At 39.9% G+C, this 18,103-nt stretch overlaps 2 protein-coding genes and 1 non-coding gene across 4 annotated transcripts in view; all 3 read right to left on the reverse strand.

Moving 5' to 3' along the window:
- The window catches only part of MSH4 (mutS homolog 4), a 33,621-nt gene extending 30,864 nt beyond the window's left edge, over positions 1–2,757 (reverse strand). The window contains exon 1 of the mRNA XM_063345126.1: positions 1,150–2,757. Within this exon, the coding sequence (XP_063201196.1) occupies positions 1,150–1,402 (253 nt within the window). The 5' untranslated portion in view covers positions 1,403–2,757. The remainder of the gene's footprint in view (positions 1–1,149) is intronic.
- A 133-nt stretch (positions 2,758–2,890) lies between these two features.
- RABGGTB (Rab geranylgeranyltransferase subunit beta) lies at positions 2,891–17,322 on the reverse strand. 2 transcript variants are annotated; one of them, XR_010072366.1, is made up of 10 exons: positions 17,290–17,322; positions 16,690–16,797; positions 15,422–15,619; positions 12,867–12,972; positions 11,269–11,321; positions 11,040–11,150; positions 8,922–9,047; positions 7,966–8,115; positions 4,004–5,092; positions 2,891–3,546 (listed from the first exon to the last, which is right to left on the reverse strand). XR_010072366.1 is itself a non-coding variant. In XM_063345125.1 (9 exons), exons 1-9 carry the CDS (start codon positions 17,290–17,292, stop codon positions 4,952–4,954), a joined length of 996 nt encoding a protein of 331 aa, XP_063201195.1. In that variant the 5' UTR covers positions 17,293–17,322; the 3' UTR covers positions 2,891–4,951. The 2 variants fall into 2 exon arrangements, 1 of the variants encoding a protein (XP_063201195.1); XM_063345125.1 differs by having other exon boundaries at positions 2,891–5,092.
- LOC134520249 (small nucleolar RNA SNORD45) lies at positions 16,474–16,556 on the reverse strand. The gene has a single exon (XR_010072394.1). It is a non-coding gene; the product is annotated as a small nucleolar RNA SNORD45 (small nucleolar RNA).
- Positions 17,323–18,103: the final 781 nt, after the last annotated feature.

Here is an 18,103-nt window from a genome sequence, read left to right on the forward strand (position 1 = left end):
ATTTTTTTTTAAAGTGGACCAATCAGCACTGCAATGCACATCGGTGATTTTTTAAAATAGCATTCACTTAGATTTTGGCATAAATTTACTCAGAAGTCTGGCAGAAGAGACTTTGCTATTATCTTAGCGTGTACTGAATCTGGCATAACACGGGGAAAAACATAATTTAAAGGCCAGAGGAACGAAACCATCTACAGGTATTTTTTAAAATCAACATTTAAAAAATAAGTTACAATCTACTCCAAGTCGTATTCTAAGTTTTGTCTGTGGGTTTTTTTAAGATTCATGACTGATCACGTACATTATGCAAAACCATGCTACCTTCTTCCCAACTTATGCATAATGGAGATGTATGTACTTCAGAATGCATTTCAGCAAGCGTTAAAAATAATTTCCATTCTTGTTATAGTTTTTCCACTGAAAAAAATACAATTTGAACCATTTTTCTCTGCCTGCCAAGATACAGACTCTGGAAGCAGGATCAAGTCTTCTGAACTGGCTGATGTACACGCTCCATATGGAGGAGTTGTTGAGGGGTCTCCTCCTCAGGGGAGAGCCAGGAGGCTAGTGTTAACAGCAGCTTTATGCAAAGGCTGGCAAATAGCATCCTAGGACCACAGTGTTCTTACAACACATCAAGGATAACAGTACTTAAAACTACCTTAAAGGCCAGGCCAAAAAAACCCAAACAACAAACAGGCAAGCAAAACAAAACCTCACAAAAAAGAAAAAACAAAACAAAACAAAAAAACCCCAACCAAACACAACCCAAACAAGAAACCAAACACAACCCAAAACGTAAAACCAACTCAACACGGTTCAGGTCTCTAGCAAAGCAAATATTGTGTTGCAATTCAAAGCAATGTATTGACCCCTGCAGGGAACTCGGATACTATCTAAAAAGCTACATGAAGAAAGTGATACAGTTAAGGAATGTGACGAACGACTATCATTGTTCTGACGGAATGAATGAAAAAAAAAAAGAGGTGGCCGAGACAAAGAGACACTGCTCTCCCCTTCTCAATACAAGCACCGCTTGCAACTGCTCTTTCAAAGCCTGACCCAAGCAAAGAGGGCAGCAAGATAAAAAAAGGGGATAAAGACCCGGGCAGAGACGGCAATGCCGCGCCTCACCCCACCCCACCCCACCTCCTCTTCCAGGAACCGGCGGCTTCGCCCCACTGCCACAGGGAGCCCGGCCGGGAGCACGGCCTTCGCCGCCGCTGGAGCAGCCGCCGGTGCTGTCGGCCGAGCTGTGCGGCGTCTGCAGCAGCCCGAGAGTGTAGCGGGGCACCCGCTCCACTCGCCCGCCCTGCACCGAGGTGGAAGAGCCGCGGCCCGTATAGGACTCTGAGGCGGCCGCCCGCCCGCTCGCGTTCCCCTCGCTGCTTTCTCCCAGCATGGCCGCCCCGCCGCGCGCGGCCCGGCCTGAGGCGCGATGGCCGCTGTCCGCCCGCCTGCCCTCAACACGGCGGCAAACGCGGCCCTCGCTCCCGCGCGGCGGCGGCGCCGCCTCATGGCGAGATGGGGCTCTGCTTTAAGGAAAAAAAAGCGTAAAGCTGTGGTTACTAGTACGGCTACAAATGATTCAATAGTAAATACATTGCTGGGCACGCAACGAGTGTCATTATAAATATGCAACTACAGACAATACAACGGTGACACAGGAACACAAAGAAATGGTCTGCTATGCTCTTTAAAACAGGAGTAAAGTATCTAAGCACAGTACGTCCCAGATCCATTCTTCAACATTCAGAGACTCTTTTAGCAGGAGCTTCACAGATGTTTTCCCCCTGCTCAAGTTTAAATACCAAAAGGTCCCAATAAAAACCATAAAACTTCAGATGTAGAATTGTTTTAAATATATGTCCTTCTGTTACCAAAGCATATCCTTGAAACATTATTAGTAACTAGTATTGAAAGGCCATACGTGTATTCTCAAGAATAATGAGGATTCTATCCTTGAATCTATCAAGCATGAGCTAATGAAAGAACTCCTAATCGGAGGCAAGTATTGCATCACTCTCGAGGAGGCACATCCTGGAACATATGAGCATAAGGACCTTGAAGATGGGACTAATTTACACGTTTTGAGAAGTTTAGCCAACTTGCCAGGAAAGCGAAAATTTTTAGTGTCCTAGGCTGAACTACCTTCATACTACTAAAAATCACGCCCGTAGATCAAGCAGACCCTTGCCCAGGTGAAGACCCTTCCCTTGAGCACACGTGGTAGCTGTAACTTGATGGTGTAATCGTATGTAAATTACTAACCAATCAAATATACATAGGAGGTACTAATATTATAATGACTTTGTAAAATGTGTATAAAAATCGCACGGAGAGTCTTGATGGGTATTCTTGATTTGTGGAAACCACCGAGCACCCAGCCTTGTGCTGAATAAATGTCTGATCCTGGCGTGTGAGATAGGGGAAAGGATCCGACTTTTCGGACAACACCAGCACTGCTGGGCCCCGGCCGGGAGTGGGCCACGCAGAAACAAAAGGAACGTCCATCTTCCACCCTCCTTCCTTCCGCTCACAGATCATACGGCTGAATTTGCCTAACCAAGCCATCTCAACAAAACCAAAAGGAAGCATCTTTGGAATAAAGCACATACCTCTGGTCTAGACCATGTTCTGAGAAGGAGTAGAATGGCTGTCGGTTCCCCACCCCTTCCCTCATTCTCTTTTAATAAGCATATCCAGACACACAATTTTATGTACCTGAATTATTCATTATTCATTATTCTGTCGCAAATTCTCATACAGGATCTTGCAAAATTTATTGCTGGGAGTGCTGGCTACACTACAGTACTTAAAATCAAGTACTAAGAAAACGTCCGATGTATCCATATAAAGATTTCCACAGGGAAAAGAAAAGTTAGGAAAGTACAAATTTCTGAAAGCCTTTAATAAAGGACCTGTAACTGAAGACTGAGAACAGCAGATTAATTACGGCAAAGTTTCTAACTATGTAAGCTCAGAAAAAAAATCTTACCAGCACTTTGAACAAAATAAGAGGTAGACGGTAACAATGTATTCTGCATCAAATTGACAGAAGTCTTAACATAGAGAAACCAGGCAACTAATTTTTTTCCACAGTATGTTTAACAGAAAGTGTGATTTTGTTTGCATAAGAAAAATTGTGATGATTCTCTTTCTACAAATACAGTATTTTAAAAAACTGATGTAAAGAATGGAGGAACATCCTTAAGTTTTTAGTTTGTGCACATACTCACCCCTTTTTTAACCTATAATCTCATAAGACCTTTACAAATCACAGCCGATTTCGGAAATGAAGTTGACCAGACCATCTTCAGAGAAAAACTCCAATAATATTAATAGGATTTCAACCTACAGTGAAACATTTTACACGCTCATGCAATATCACCCACCTATTGATTCCCAGGGTGTCTCAGTCTACACTAAACTAGAAATTCTGAAGAGGACTCCATTTTGTCTCCACAACACAGAAAAAAATCGCAAATTCCCATGTACTGAGCAGTGTTTCCTTAGAGGAAAAGAAGCAGCACTTGCTACTGTAACCTGGAATGAGAAAAATTTATCTTAAAATTTTCTGTTGAACTTTACAGTTAGATAAAAAACCTGATCAGGACTCTCATTCCCTCACACTCAACACAAATCCTCCCATAACTTTTGTCCAAACCTTGAAAAATAAATCAACTCCAGGATTTGACCAAAGAATCTATCGGGCAACTGGACAGCTAAAAAGAGTAGGATTTTTACCTTATCTAAAAGACTAATGATTTTTTAATCATTAGAAATACTTCAGCATTCAAATACACATTCTCTCCTTGAAATTCTCTACAAGTAAAAGTCTACCAAAAAGTTACTTCGTCCAGTTCTATCTTACTTTCTATTTACAGGAATAGGCTAGATAAAACTAATCAGCTGGCTTTTAAAATTGTGTTTGAAACAACTTTAGACCTTCCTTAAGCATAAACACAGAGATTATCAAAGACTTCCTCCCCTTCACAATTACCTTTTACTGTATATTTCAACTGGAATACCATTCAGTCTCAGCCAGGGTGTGCGGAACGTAAATTAAGAGGCAATTTTAGGGCTTCTGTGAAGACAAAGAGGACTCCATCCTTCAGAGAACAAGTATTTTCCACAGCTTGTTTTATTCTCAATTACACCATAATCAAGTGCTGGTAAGCTACAAAAGCAGGATTTCAACCCAGCAACAAATTTAGGATCAACTCTATATTCAGTTACACATCACTGTCCTACAGAGACCTTCTCTAAAACGCTTAATGTTAGCAAGTTTCTCTACAGCTACTCAAGGTATGCTCTATTTCAAATATCAACGAAATTTTGTCTAAGGGACTCATCAGTAAAGGAAGACATTTATATACTTAATGAAACCATAATTTTTGTTTTCACTGGTATCAATTCCTATCAGAAGAAAAAGCTTGTTTCTCAGTATATAACAGTGATGGCAAACATGAACAGGAAGAATTAAATACTCAAGTGTGTGGCAGTAAGTGCGTAGCTTAAGTAGGGTTTTGTTTGGGATTTTTCTTCATATTCTTTTAAAGTGCTTTGTGAGATCCACCATCGAAACATGCTTGTGTAGAGGCAGATGCTAGCATGGTTGATATCACAGAAGGACAAAAATTAAGCATTCACACCATTGCTTTGACTTGAATATTTAAAAAAAATGCAAAGGCCCATATATTTAGCTAGAGATTAGAAATGTTTCTACATCTCTTATATACAACCAAAGAACATGTTACACTCTGATTATTAGAACCAGCCTGTTCTGATAGAGTTTACAAAGTGACAAAGCCCACAGTAAAGCTCTTGCTTTACGTTCGTAATGTAAACGCATCTCAAAGAAGATTATGCTAACAGTTTCAGAGATGAGATGACTTAAATCAGTAAACCCAAAGCAACTGGTCACACCATCCTTCTGTCTCTACGAGGCTTAGCTCACAAGCTCAGGCTGTACATTTATTCTTCGAAGGACATCTTCTGGCATACAAAAGACAGGATTGACGGCCTTAATTTGTTCTTCTCCTAATAAAGATAGTCCAGCAATTCCAAATAAGGTGTGAAATGGATCCACCTGAGAGAAGAAAGAAAGTTTGTGTCCGTTTCCAAAAGTCAATTAGCGTTTCATTTGTATGGAATGAAGCTTTTATTTGCTAGCAAGCAAATCTCCATGGCTGGAGAAGACAATGCAACTGAACAAACTTTCATTTGTGCTGACACGTGTGACAGGCAAGACAATTTCCCCAGCATGCATTTACAATACTACGATTTACTCAGAGAAGCTTGTAGATTGTCTGCTGCTAAGATGATTTTCAACTCTGAATTTGCCAGGAAGCACTCGTGTGTCTCCATTAGCAGGCAATGTCATAGGGTAGGAGAAGCAAAGAATAAAAATTTTAAAAGTAAATTTCATCATCTACAAGTACCACTTCCATAAAGTCCCTGTTTGCTCTTCAGCAATGTTAGAATGCTCTTTAATGGTCTCTGAACACAGAGCTGAGCTGTAAAAACTTGAGAGGAAAGCAGCAACTTACTGTGCTAGAAAACTGAAAGGAAAAAATGTGAGGAAGAAAAAACCCAGAAGAGACAGGAGCAGTTGTTTGGTATCCAAGCACTCCTTCACAGTGCAAACCTTCCCAAAAAGCATGTATCAGCACATAACTGCAATAGGCTATGAAGTCTCATGACATAAGCACCCTGTCAGTGGCATTAATTAGCCATTCTACAAATCCTATCCAAAAGTACCTGTGCTGTCTGGTGCAGCGTACATCCTTTCTGCATTAGTGGAACTTCTGGATCTTACGGCAAAGGTTCTATATTGCAGTAAACTAAGCTGAATTACCACGTTATAGCCATACACAGGATCTCTAACCGCTGATGACCGCCTAGAAGGTTCAAACCACACTAGCATAGCGAGCCTTGCTCCTCAATGCTTTGGCAACCACACTACAGGTGTGATCAAACTCAAGACATGTTGCTTGCTCCTTCCCAGAATAAGAACATGGCCATCAGAGGAGGGGTAAAATAAATAAGTACGTAGCAAAATAATAATCAGTACACTTTAGGAACGGCAAGACAGAATTTACTTCTACAGAAGGACAGGCCCAGAAGGGCACATGGTTCCTAACGGTAAGTGTGCAAGTTACATATTCAACCTCTTCATGAACAGTACGTATGTTCAGAGAAACCCAGATTTATAGAAGATCTATCTACTGCTATGTTGTCTGCTTTTTTCTGCGATTTTCTTTAAAGCAAATAAAAAAGGAAAAACCTACTGAATTACAACTAAGAACTAAAAAGCACAGCTAGTAAGTTAAGTTATCAAGAACTAGCTGCTTGGAAAAAAAGCAGCTGCTTTAAAAAAAAGATGATGGAGCTGTCTTATTGTCAAGTGGTTCAGAACCTGAAATACAATCGCAATGTCAAATCAAGAGACTAGAACCTAGAACTAAGTAAAAAAAAAAAACCACAAAAAACCAAACTTCAAAAAACTCCCCAAACCCAACACCCCCCCAAACAAAAAAATAACACTCCAAACCACACCACCCCCCAAAAAAACCCCAAACCAAACAGACAGAAAAACCCAAGCCAACAAACAAACAAAAAACCTCCACCCCTGCAGAACCCCTAAAACAACAGGGTCTGTCAGGAATGAGTTTCTGCAGGAACAAAGCAAAAACCTGTAGGTGTCAACATTTCTATGGCAGTGGCCACTTCAGCAGTGGATGAGAAGTAAAAAAAAAATAATGAAATGACTGCTAACATAATATGCAAAAACTCTTCCCAAGGTGCCTGAATTAGATATAGAGGAAAGGCTCTGCAAAGTTGCTCTTCTAGCAAGACAGAGATAGGTACAAGTTTAATCTTGAAGCCAGAAAAGCATTAAGACTTTAAGTGTTAGGCTTTTCTTGGAGAATTCTGAAAAGGGAAAAAGGCCTTCTGTGGGCTCCTTAGAAATATGAAAACCTTCCCATTTTAAGAACACCAAAACACTTTCCAAATGACAGACCAGAGTAGAGATTTCTCGCCCAAGTGGGAATAATGTATCAGCTTGCAAAGAAACAGAAAGCCACTTCAGTTTTTACTGTGCTTGTGGAGGAAGGTGAAGACATGGTCAGCTGCAACAAAAACAGCTACGACTTCCCTCTGACCTTTGACAAATAAGCGGCTAGGTGTTCTATAGGAATTGCACTGAGGTCTCATAATACTTTTCATTTTATCTGCCCAGCACCCTTGAAAGATCCAAACTTTATTTGCCATTTTACCTGGACATTCTCAATTATTTCCCCTCGAAATCAGAAAGAACAGACCAGCTAAACCATAATTGCTCTCTCAACCAAGCAGAAAATCCATACCACCAGCCTCTTCGTAATGTTATCACAAACGCTTCTTCCTCCCTCATCTAGACAAATGCCAGTGAGAGGATTTATTCAGTGGCTGGGCTGGCACAGAACAAAAGTTAGTGTATTCTTAATAAAAAACTTATGACTCATTTAGATCAGGCAAAACCACCAAGAGAGTTGAAGACTATGCAACCTGTGCTGGACTCTAGCTTGCGTATTATTTTTACAAAACAAAACAAACCCCAAAAAACCCCATATAACCCAAAAAGCCCACCACCAAACCCAGTGTTTTTACAGAGATCTTCCAAGTGGTCTTGTAAGAAATTATTTGTGTGGTATGTGTTATGGGAACCAAGCCAGAATTTGTAAGGAGTGGCAACCGACTTCAGTGGGGACACTACAGTGCCAGTGCAACATAAAACATGTGCTCCCCAAGTAAGCCTTCGAAAGCAAATCTACCCCGTTCTTTCCTTCAAAGTAAACTGCAGGCTCCGCAAAATCCTTATACCTGAATCACGAGTTCAGTTACACTGAAATGAGAAAATTTACTTATTCAGTTGAAATTTTCAATTAAGTATATTTTATTTAGTAAAGGATTATTTACCATATCTCCTGGTCTGTCAGCAAACCCTCCAGTCTCCTCATCCTGGCAAGCCAAAATAAAGCAGCGCAGTTTCTCTCTGTCAATCCAATGTAATCTACCAATCATCTTCAAAGATGCTAGCACCCACCAAGAATAACATACATCAGGTAACTGGCAAGCAGAGAAGCAGATTGTTATTTCATTTTGTTTTAAACATGAAAACATTGTTGCAAATTTTATTGGCAATTTTGAAAATTACTAGGTATGCTGTCATAACACTACTGCAGAGAAACAACACTTAAAGAGTGTTCTTTGGGATAAAAGAGAAGAAAGCTCCTGGATACAGTCTCTCTTCAGAGGGTTTCCCTTTTTCAGGAAGGGAAAGTCTCTTTTTCAAACTTATTTCCTTCTTCAAGAAACAAAACCACAAGAATGCAATTTTGAAAGAGCTTTCACCTTCCATGGTAGAGGCTAAAAGAACACAGCATCTTTTTCAGAAGTACAAAGAACTTCTTATCAACTACTTTCAGTTTTTTGGAAAAAAAATCTGTTGGTTGGTTATCTATTTGCCAGTGGAGATTATTTGAGGTTACACAGTTTCCTAGTGTTACGCGGAACACTCTTACACCCAGGATTTACACCCACTAAAAAAGTAATTGTTGTACAAATCCTACAGAAGAGATCATTCCCAATGTCAGAAAATATTGAAGCCCTGATTTAACAGGATACTGGTTCAAGTGGTCAGCAGGACATACTTCAGTACAGGTACTTTCCTAAACTGAGGACTAACACTAAGCACAGCAAAGGACTACATGGCAAGTGTTAGTGACAAAATTAAGAATCAAAACGAAGGCCTGAATTCTTCAAAAAGTTTACTAAATATTTCATAGAAGTCATGACGTTTTTCCGAAGTACTTCAGCTTTAGAAAAAATATTCTCTATTGACGTTTGAACAAACAAAAGCAGCCACATAATACCTTCTCTGGTCGTCCGTTGAGACCTCCAGAAGGTAACTGACGTTCACAAAGCCACCAACCCAGCAAGTCAACATTTATTTGATGCAGCTGGTCTGTTATAGCCAGAAATCCTGTGCAACAATAGATCTAAAATTACAGACATAAATTTTTTGTGTATTTAAAAACTGAGTATAGTTTAGCAGACTAAATGCAGGAAGATCTCAAAGCAGGAATACAGTCATGCAAACACAATACAAAATATGCAGGCATTTCAACTTTTAGTTTCAAATTAGTTTTACTTTTCCATTAGAAAAGTACGTTACTGTTACAGTTGCTTTTGTATAAAAGTACACAACATGATTACAGAACAGTAAGATTTTACTATCATAAGACAGTAATGCAAGGTTTGGAAAAGGCTCCTAAAAGATCAGGCAGACCCATACATTTTTATGTTAAAAACACAGACTCTCAAGCCAGAGTGCGCAAACTTATTTCTGCAGGCTGGATATGACCTTTCTGACAATTTTGCATCCAGGCGATGGATTGTTCCTGTACGGGCCTCTCACCCTTCTTGTGGGGAGCAAACTGAAGACCAAACGAATTCTCTGGCAGAAACAAGTTCACCCTGATCACCCTGATTAACTACCCTGGCAACCCCACGTACATCTACTCATGTCAGGCTCACTTTCAATGTACCATGCAACGTATGTGCAGATTAATCCCTGTTTATTTTTTCCTGGGAAATAACATGTAGAGTGGAACAGCATACTCCCATCACATTTCATGTGGTCACTAAGAAAGCAGCCAGGCACAAACCGCAAGAAACCACAATGTCAACTGAAGCCTGCTCATAATCATCTTTTCCTGATAAAACACCCCCCACAAAAAGAGAACCAAAAGCACACATCAACAGGGATGTGCCCACCCAAGAATACTGCAAAATAGATGTGACATTGCTAGAAAACTTTTGAACTACTGTGCAGGTGAAGAAGTTTTAAGGAGTATGTGATTACGCGCATCAGACCTAATCCTCCCAGGAAACGCCATCTGCAGACAGAGGGGGTTCAGCTATCTTATCTCTCTCCCTTGAACGCTAGACCATGGGCCAGCCATTTAGACCATACGGGCAATGCTATTGTAGATAAAACTCATAAGGTAAGGCACAGGTACAAGGTTTAATTTCCCCCCCCGCCCCCAATTTAAAAAAAGGGGAGGGGGACAGGAAAAAACACAACGTTTTTTCTGAACAAGATACCTCTAGTATTTTCACGTGCTGAGGTAAATGCTGGCTATGGCATTGATCACCATAATTATGCAAAATAAACAGGTGATTGCAACAGCATTAAAATACGTTATTAATTGGTTTCTATTAATAAATTCAGGTGAAGTGCAATAATCCCTTCCATGGAAAAAAAAAAAATAGGAAAGGTAGTTTTTATGTAAATTTTCTGCTGAAAGAAGTCATTGAGATTCTCTTCCTTGAAAGATCCCTTCATTTGTTCCAATTATACTACTGCATTCTCTTCTCAACTAGATTTTACTGAGCATTTTTCAGAATTCATAGTCACTAGTAAAATACTCTTTAGTGCTTAGAACAAAACACAATAAATGTTCCCATGCCTGAGTTAGGCATCTCATCTTAAAACTGACTTTCCTCAAAAAAAAATTAACCAAGCTTCCCCCTTCGGAAGGTTCACGCCTCATTTTTATTTCAGTTCATCAGCTGATAAGCATCAAACGTATTATATAATTGACCTTTGTTTCATTATGATTTGTAGCAGACGCAGTGATGGATCTTGTCCAATGTCTCCACTAATACCCATTTGAAATTCTCTAAAAGTCCTCAGGCTACTCTATTCCAACAACATTATGTGAAGACTGAAATACAACCCTAAAAGTTATTCCCTTACAATCTTTTCTTCCCCCCTGGCCAGACTATAACCTCCCAAGTCTCTACTCATCTTCTCAGATTTACCTCCCTATTTGTTCATTTATTTTAACTAAGGTACTAGAATCAGGCATTTGGGAAACAAGAAAGGTATATCCATTGACATTACTGATAGATGTTGTGAAGAAACATTTATAGGCAGTATGTGATGCCTGCTGATTTAAAACATCGCCATATAAAGAAAAAGTTACCTGTCCTGCATGTGATTCCGAACCTGGTCTACAGCCAAATCCTCCGTCAAAGTTCATACAGGACAAAACGAATTCTACTGCTTTCCCCACATCAATGGCATCCAGCTTTCCCTGCAAGTCAGGAAAGTAACTAACGCACTTTAAACTCTACCAAGCTTTTTAACTACAGAAGCTTCAGCAGTAGCAAAGAGGAGATTCTGACTTGTGCAAGTAATGATTTAGGACTTACCAGAAGTGCAAGAGTTGCCGCAGCACAGAAGGAGAACCTTGTATCTATTTCTCCTGGAATATGGAGGGTAGGGAATGAAATTAGAGTGTTTTTATTAACAACAAAAATATATTTAAATCACCACTGAAAATATGGAACAAAATGTTTAAATACTAGATTTTACCCTGAACAACAAAAATCAGCCAAAAACTGTGCCTATGCTGTTTCCTTTTCCAGCCTATGGATTATTTCTTCAGTAATGTAGAAAGCGTACATTAAAACTAAAGCAATCTGTATGTTTACTGCATATAAAAGCAAACAACTCATTTTGAGCTGGTGTACAGTCAGATATATATCCAAATCAACTCAACTAGTGGTAATTTACAAGTAATTATTTAATGTTAGAGTTTATCTGTGATGTTCTACTAGATGACTGCAGAGCAGTGGACTCAAAAATATTTGGACGCAACTCTTGATCTGCCTTAAATTCAGGCAGAAGAAGCCATTTCTGTTTGCAAGTTTTCTTTTGCATACTTGCACCTGGAACCTACACAAAAACCACTCCACCCACATCAGAATCATCGCTCAGGAAGTTCATACCGATGTAACTCTCCTAGCACAAACTCCAAGCAATTAATACTTGAAGTCAAAATTTAAAATTGAACCCAGCTGCAAACATTCATTTTTTTGGTCAAACTGATGTAAGACTTTTCTTCTTAAGCAACCCACAAGCTGAAACACATAAACCATGCATGCACTGTTTTGTGCTACGTCAGGTATCGCACTCCTCCAGTTGTGCTGTAACTACCTTTCAGAAATAACGCCAATCCATTGTGCATTCAGTACATTTGTTTCAACACTTCAACAAAAAGGATGCAGCAAACTATGGACCATTTTAACGCATAACTGCTGCCTTTACGATAGCAGACATATACTGCCATGATGTTGATTGCTGAATTTTACTAGAACAATAACATGACTGATATGCAATAGATTTTTTTAAGAGTTTAAGCATTCCATGTATTTTTAGATAAGTATTTTTACTTTGATACTTACTTAGTTAAGTATTTACTTGGATAGGTATTACTTACACACTTAAATACTTAGATAAGTATTTTTAGAGTGACTAAATATTTATGCTGCAGCTTAAAAATACCATCTTTGTTCATAAAGAACTTATGTGCAGAAACAAAATCAGTATTAACAGAAGTTCATGAGTACAAAACCAGTTTTTCCTCATTCCCTTATAGTGAAAGATCCTTTCAGAGCCCACATGGATAATGATCACAACTGCCTGCCATTCAATAGCAAGCATAAAACATTCCTTATGGAATAGCTTCTCTAGCATATCAAAGTACTGTCAAGTTACAAATGGACAAAGGTTTTCATCTTTAAGAGCTGGACAATTTATTTTTACTACAAGAATGGAACTGAAGTTTAGAATATTTATGAAAGGAATGAAACACAACTCTGTCCTTCACAAAACCTGCTTTTTCATAACTCAGAAAATGAGAGTGTTCACATACAATACATAAGCAAAAAGATCACCCAAGGGAACTTATGTTCACTGACGTACACACGTCAACCTAGTCACTAAATTTTAAAGATTTAAGAATTACCCCATTTGTCTCCAGCAAATGATCCATCTTCGTTTTGCAAGTTCTGTATATATTCAACAATTTTATTTACATCAACAACATGGAGACTATCATATAAGATAAGAATCTGGGGGGGAAAAAAAAGACATAGTAAATATCAGAGAGGCAAAAATTTTTAAAAGTTATTTCTTTAAAAAAAATCCTAGATTCATAAAAGACTTTATTTAATTGACTACGAATACTATTTGGTAAGGTTTATTAAAACAAGATTTCATTCACTGCAGTTCATTATCTCTGCCTAAAAACTTTAAGAAAATCTCAAATGAAAATATAGGCAATTCAAGCTTAACTCTTTCATGCTTTGTTACTTTCCAACTTCAAGCTCTTCTTTCGAAAGCATAATCGGGTTTATTTATTTTTACATTAGCATTATGTCGAGCAGAGTTTTGATTATGGTTACTTTTGTAATGGGATAATGACATCGTAGACAAATTTGTAGTTTTGCGCTGCTGCCACTTGGATTTGTGCAAGCGTAAGTTAAGCAGCTAGTTACTAACACCACTTGTGGTCCAAGCCATGATTAGTTTCAGTCAGCAATGATTAGTTTTGAATTACAACATTTTTATTTACATTCAATTTTTAAGTATAATGAGTAGAATCAAATTGCAATAATTTAAGAAAAAGTATGAACAATATGATTAGACACAAACTGTACAGCTAATACATCCTGGAAGAAAAATGAAGGTCATAGTAGGGAATACAAAGTTTTCTGAGCTAGCACTGACTTGAACAGTAAACCCACGCGACACAATGTCACGTGAAAAAAAAATACTGTTTCTGAGCCCCAGATGGCTTTGTATTTTTACACATAACTTGCATAACCTGTAAAGAGAATAATTAAGAATTTATTACAAATAGTATAATAGAAAGAACAATTGAAACTAAGCAACATTATAGTGTCAATCCCGAAAAATACTAACAACTATGTCTTTGAACACCTAGAGTTACCTGGAATCTTTCAATTGTTAGAAAAATTGTTAGATAAAATTTAAGTCTTACGGAAATGCAAAAAAGAATGTACAACTCCAACAGAAAATATATAATCACAGCATGCTCCTTAAAAAGCAAATCTGAACAAATTACTCTTAATTGTGATCAAAGGAAGATGTCACATGACCCTTTAAACATTCTGGATATGTAGATAGGACTAAATGGTATTTGTTCACTAACAACATGTATGCTCATTAAGACACGCTGATTAAGTTTAACACAAAAATTTTACATCAGCACTTGCTAACACTTTTCAGCTTTGCACATCTAGAGCTGCACGCAGTTAATGTGAAAATATTTCCTAGACAAACGACCTCAAATTGCACCCCCTTCTCCTTAAACTGGATTAGAATTCGCGAAAGGAGTTTGATTGGAAAGTTTGGAAAAGCTCAAACGTCATAGCCTAACGAAACTTTAGTTTCCTGGGTTTGAGAGTACTCAGAATAACTCTAGAGCTTAAGTGGTGATAAATATTAACTTTAGAGCACATAATACATGCCAACACTCATCACAGCCAACACCAAGAAAACAGCATTCTCCTGTCCTGCATAAGGGTTTCAAATCCAACACACTTTCTTCCTAAAACAGGATGCTATCTTATTTATTTTTAACACTATTTATATATTTCTTCCATAAGATTGGACTAGAGATACATTATGCAAGCAATCAAGCAATTGTTCAGAACCATATGAGCCTTTTCAGTACTTTTTTTACATGACCATTTGAACGAGAAGAACCACCAAAAAAAAAAAACAAACCCAAAACCCCAAAACAAAAACAACCCAAACCTCATACACAAGAGATAGCGAGAAATTAAATCTATAACAGAGATAGTTATGGTGAAAAAACAAGACTGAGAATTACGTTTTGTCAGGGGAAGAGTACACACCAAATAAACAAATAAAATGCTCAACAGACTAGTACCATTTTTAAGTCATACACAAAAAAAACCCAGATTTGAGGAAACACTGTAGCAGCCAGTTCTTGTTGTGTTCTTTTGTACAGTACTAAAGTGTAAACACACTACACATAATTATATGTATTGCATAAATGTTACATAAATGTTACATAGTTATTTATTAATGTTATAATATATAGCAATCATAATAGCTACTAATATATTCATTAAAAAATAAAATCAAAAACTACTCTTATTCTGTTCATACATATCTTTCACCTCAATGTACACTAAGAATTTATAAAATCCAAAATTATTTAGAAAAAAAATCCAGTAAAACCTGTAGCTAAGAATTATTTCAAGACGACTGTTACAAAATTTATCAAGAATAGAATCACCACTAAATGATCATTAAAAGCACAACGTTCCCAAATCTGACAATTTTTTTAGGAAATGATACAGCTATATCCTAAAGTTTCGTCCATTAGATTTTATTTTTTTAATAAGGGACTGAAATAGTTTTTGCCACGGGCATCCAACAGTACCCGGTTTGTAAATCTGCGATCATCAAAACCATTACTTACAAATGTTTTTTTTTTTTTTTGTAAAATTACCCTGTTACACTTACCTGGACCGCACTGAGGGTATACAGAAGATGAGGATCGTGACCTACGCTGGCACTTATTCCACCACATTCGTGTTGACATGATTTGATGAATGCCAGAATTTCTTCTTTGTTCATTCGGTGCAGCTGCCCCATGAGATCCATCGCTGTGAGCCCCCAGTAAACACCACTCATCCTCAAATACTCCGACATACAGTATTCCTAAGTAGCGCATTATTTTAGTTCTTAATCAGTTAAGCACATCATCAATACAGAGCAATGAAAATATATTCATTAACATTTACAAACAGTTTGTAATATGTCAACCATCTTCCATCCCATTAACATCTTACTATGTATCAGCCACCCACAAATATTCTGCGCATCACGCACGTGTGTATACATATACACACGCATACATGCAGGCACACGCAGACATCTGCACGTGCTACATTCCCTTCCTCCCCTGTATTTCCCAGTTCAAAGTATCAAGCTCGATGTCAAATTCAACACGTAAAAGTAAACAGGCACCAATTCACTTCAGATCATCAGTTATTATCTTGGCATCCGAACCACCACTCAAATTACCAACCCAACTAGTCTCAAAAATAACAAGTCTAACATTTAATGAAACTTTCGTCCAAGTGCCAAACTGACACAATCTGAAGTTGCACTGGGAAGTGAAATCTCGTATTGAATTCTCTTACATTGATCACATCACCCACACTACCCATAAAAATTATTTTCTACAGGTGGTACTTTTTAAGCACAACAACCGTAAGCAACAGTGCTCAGAGCTCTTTTCTGGACAGTAAAGAGAACTGCAACTTTTCTTCAGACATAAGCAATTATTGACATTTTTCACCTGCTGGAACCGGAATCCTATTGCTGTGGGCTACATCTGATAACCTACGACTACAAGACTGCTGCTAGTTAAAGCGTTTATCAAACCCAGCAAGCATGAAGCAGTGCTGCGGTGAGGTTCTGTGTGTCGTCCCATCAAAGAGCAGCATGGAAATGCAGCGATACTCCTTGTGCATTCCAGTGGAGGAAGAAGCAACAAGTAGCTCATTTCCCAGGTTTCAGAGTAAATCTAGAGCTAAACTGATAATGTTCAAATTTATACTCAGATAATACATGCCAAAACTCATCATGGACCTAGGAAAATTAACAAAGACATCTTTCTTTTGTACTTTGGACTGCAGGGCAAGGAACAATTGCAAACATGCATCTAACCCTTATCTGAGCAAGTAAATAAAGGCGTGGCTGTACTGAATCAAATCAATACCTACGTAATCATCTTTCTTTGTTCCATAGGAAGCTATATAGTCCGCATGCTTCTCCAAAAGTAGCGTGCTGGGGGCATCGGGATTTATCGTAACATCCTTCTGTGGTGTCCCCTGTAAAAAGCACCAAGGAAACGTCAGTTGCGGTGTCCGTTCAAGGTTTCCGTGCGCAGGCACAGTTCAGTCAGCGCTGGTGGCGGTGCCTCTGACACAGACACATCTCTGTCAGCCGCGACCGCGGGGCAGGTTTCGGTCCCACATCGCCCTTTCCGGCTAAACCCTTCCCGGGAACGGCTGCGAACGGCACCTTTCAGCGAGGCTGACAAAAATCACCGATTCGCCAGAAACAAACCGAAAACCCGGGCGAAGGAGCCCGCCACCGCGCCGCCCGCCACCGCCCGGCCCGGCCCGGCCCAGGGCAGCCGCGCCCCGGGCCCGCTCTGCAGCCGGAGCGGCGCGGGCCGCCGCGGACCCCGGACGCCAGCCCCCGGCCCGCGGCCGCCCCCCGGCCCGCTGAGCCGGGCTCCACGTCCGGTGCCCTGTGCGCCGCAGGCCCCGTGTCCCGCCGGCCCGGGCCATGTCCCCGGCGCGCCCGGCGGCACCCACCATCTTCGCCGCCCGCACCGGAAGGAGCGTCGCGCTGCGGGGCGGGGCGGGAAGCGGCGCCCGGCTCGCCGCGGCTATGGCCTCGGCCCGGGAGCCTGCTGGGCCGGCGCCGGCCGCCGGAGGAGCCCCGGCCGCCTGGAGCTGCCGGGCGGCGGGCAGGACCCCTGGAGGAGCCGCTTCCAGCCTTGGCGGTGCGCGGGGGCTCGGGCCGGGCACAGCTGAAGGGTGTCTTGGAACAGGCCAGGGGTAACGTAAAGGGCGGTGACTCGGCTGTGCGGGACCGCAGCAAACCGGACAACTACAGAAGTAGCCGCGGTTTCCTTCTCTCCCCTCAGTTCTATGGAAAAGCAAATACAATAATTTAGTGACAGAGTAGGTAAGAATTACTGCCCTTTCGTTCAAAAAAACCCCTTTGCTTCCCAATTAAAGCTGTCTAGGGTGATTATATTATTGATTACCAACATTTGATGCTGGCACACGTACCCCATGGAACCACGCCAGGCAGGAACGTCATTTTGATTCCATACAAGAAATATTAGGTATAATGCTGGCTTGCATAGAACTGTCACAAATAAGGTCTATTTTTTACATGTGTCAAGTACTTATCAAGGATGTTACATTATTGGTCTTCCTGCAGGTAAATAGGTTGGTGATTTATAGTGATTAAACACTATTTAAAGAGCTAATTTCCCAGGTGGCCTACCTGAGACTCCTGCAAAACTAATACCTGATGACAGTAATTGTGCCATCCAGCACTAAATTCAGATGATGGAGGAAAGAGACCACAGCAATGAAAGGACGTTTTGGTGAGAAA

The sequence above is a fragment of the Chroicocephalus ridibundus genome, chromosome 8 (assembly GCF_963924245.1).
Source record: "Chroicocephalus ridibundus chromosome 8, bChrRid1.1, whole genome shotgun sequence".
Taxonomy (NCBI): domain Eukaryota; kingdom Metazoa; phylum Chordata; class Aves; order Charadriiformes; family Laridae; genus Chroicocephalus; species Chroicocephalus ridibundus.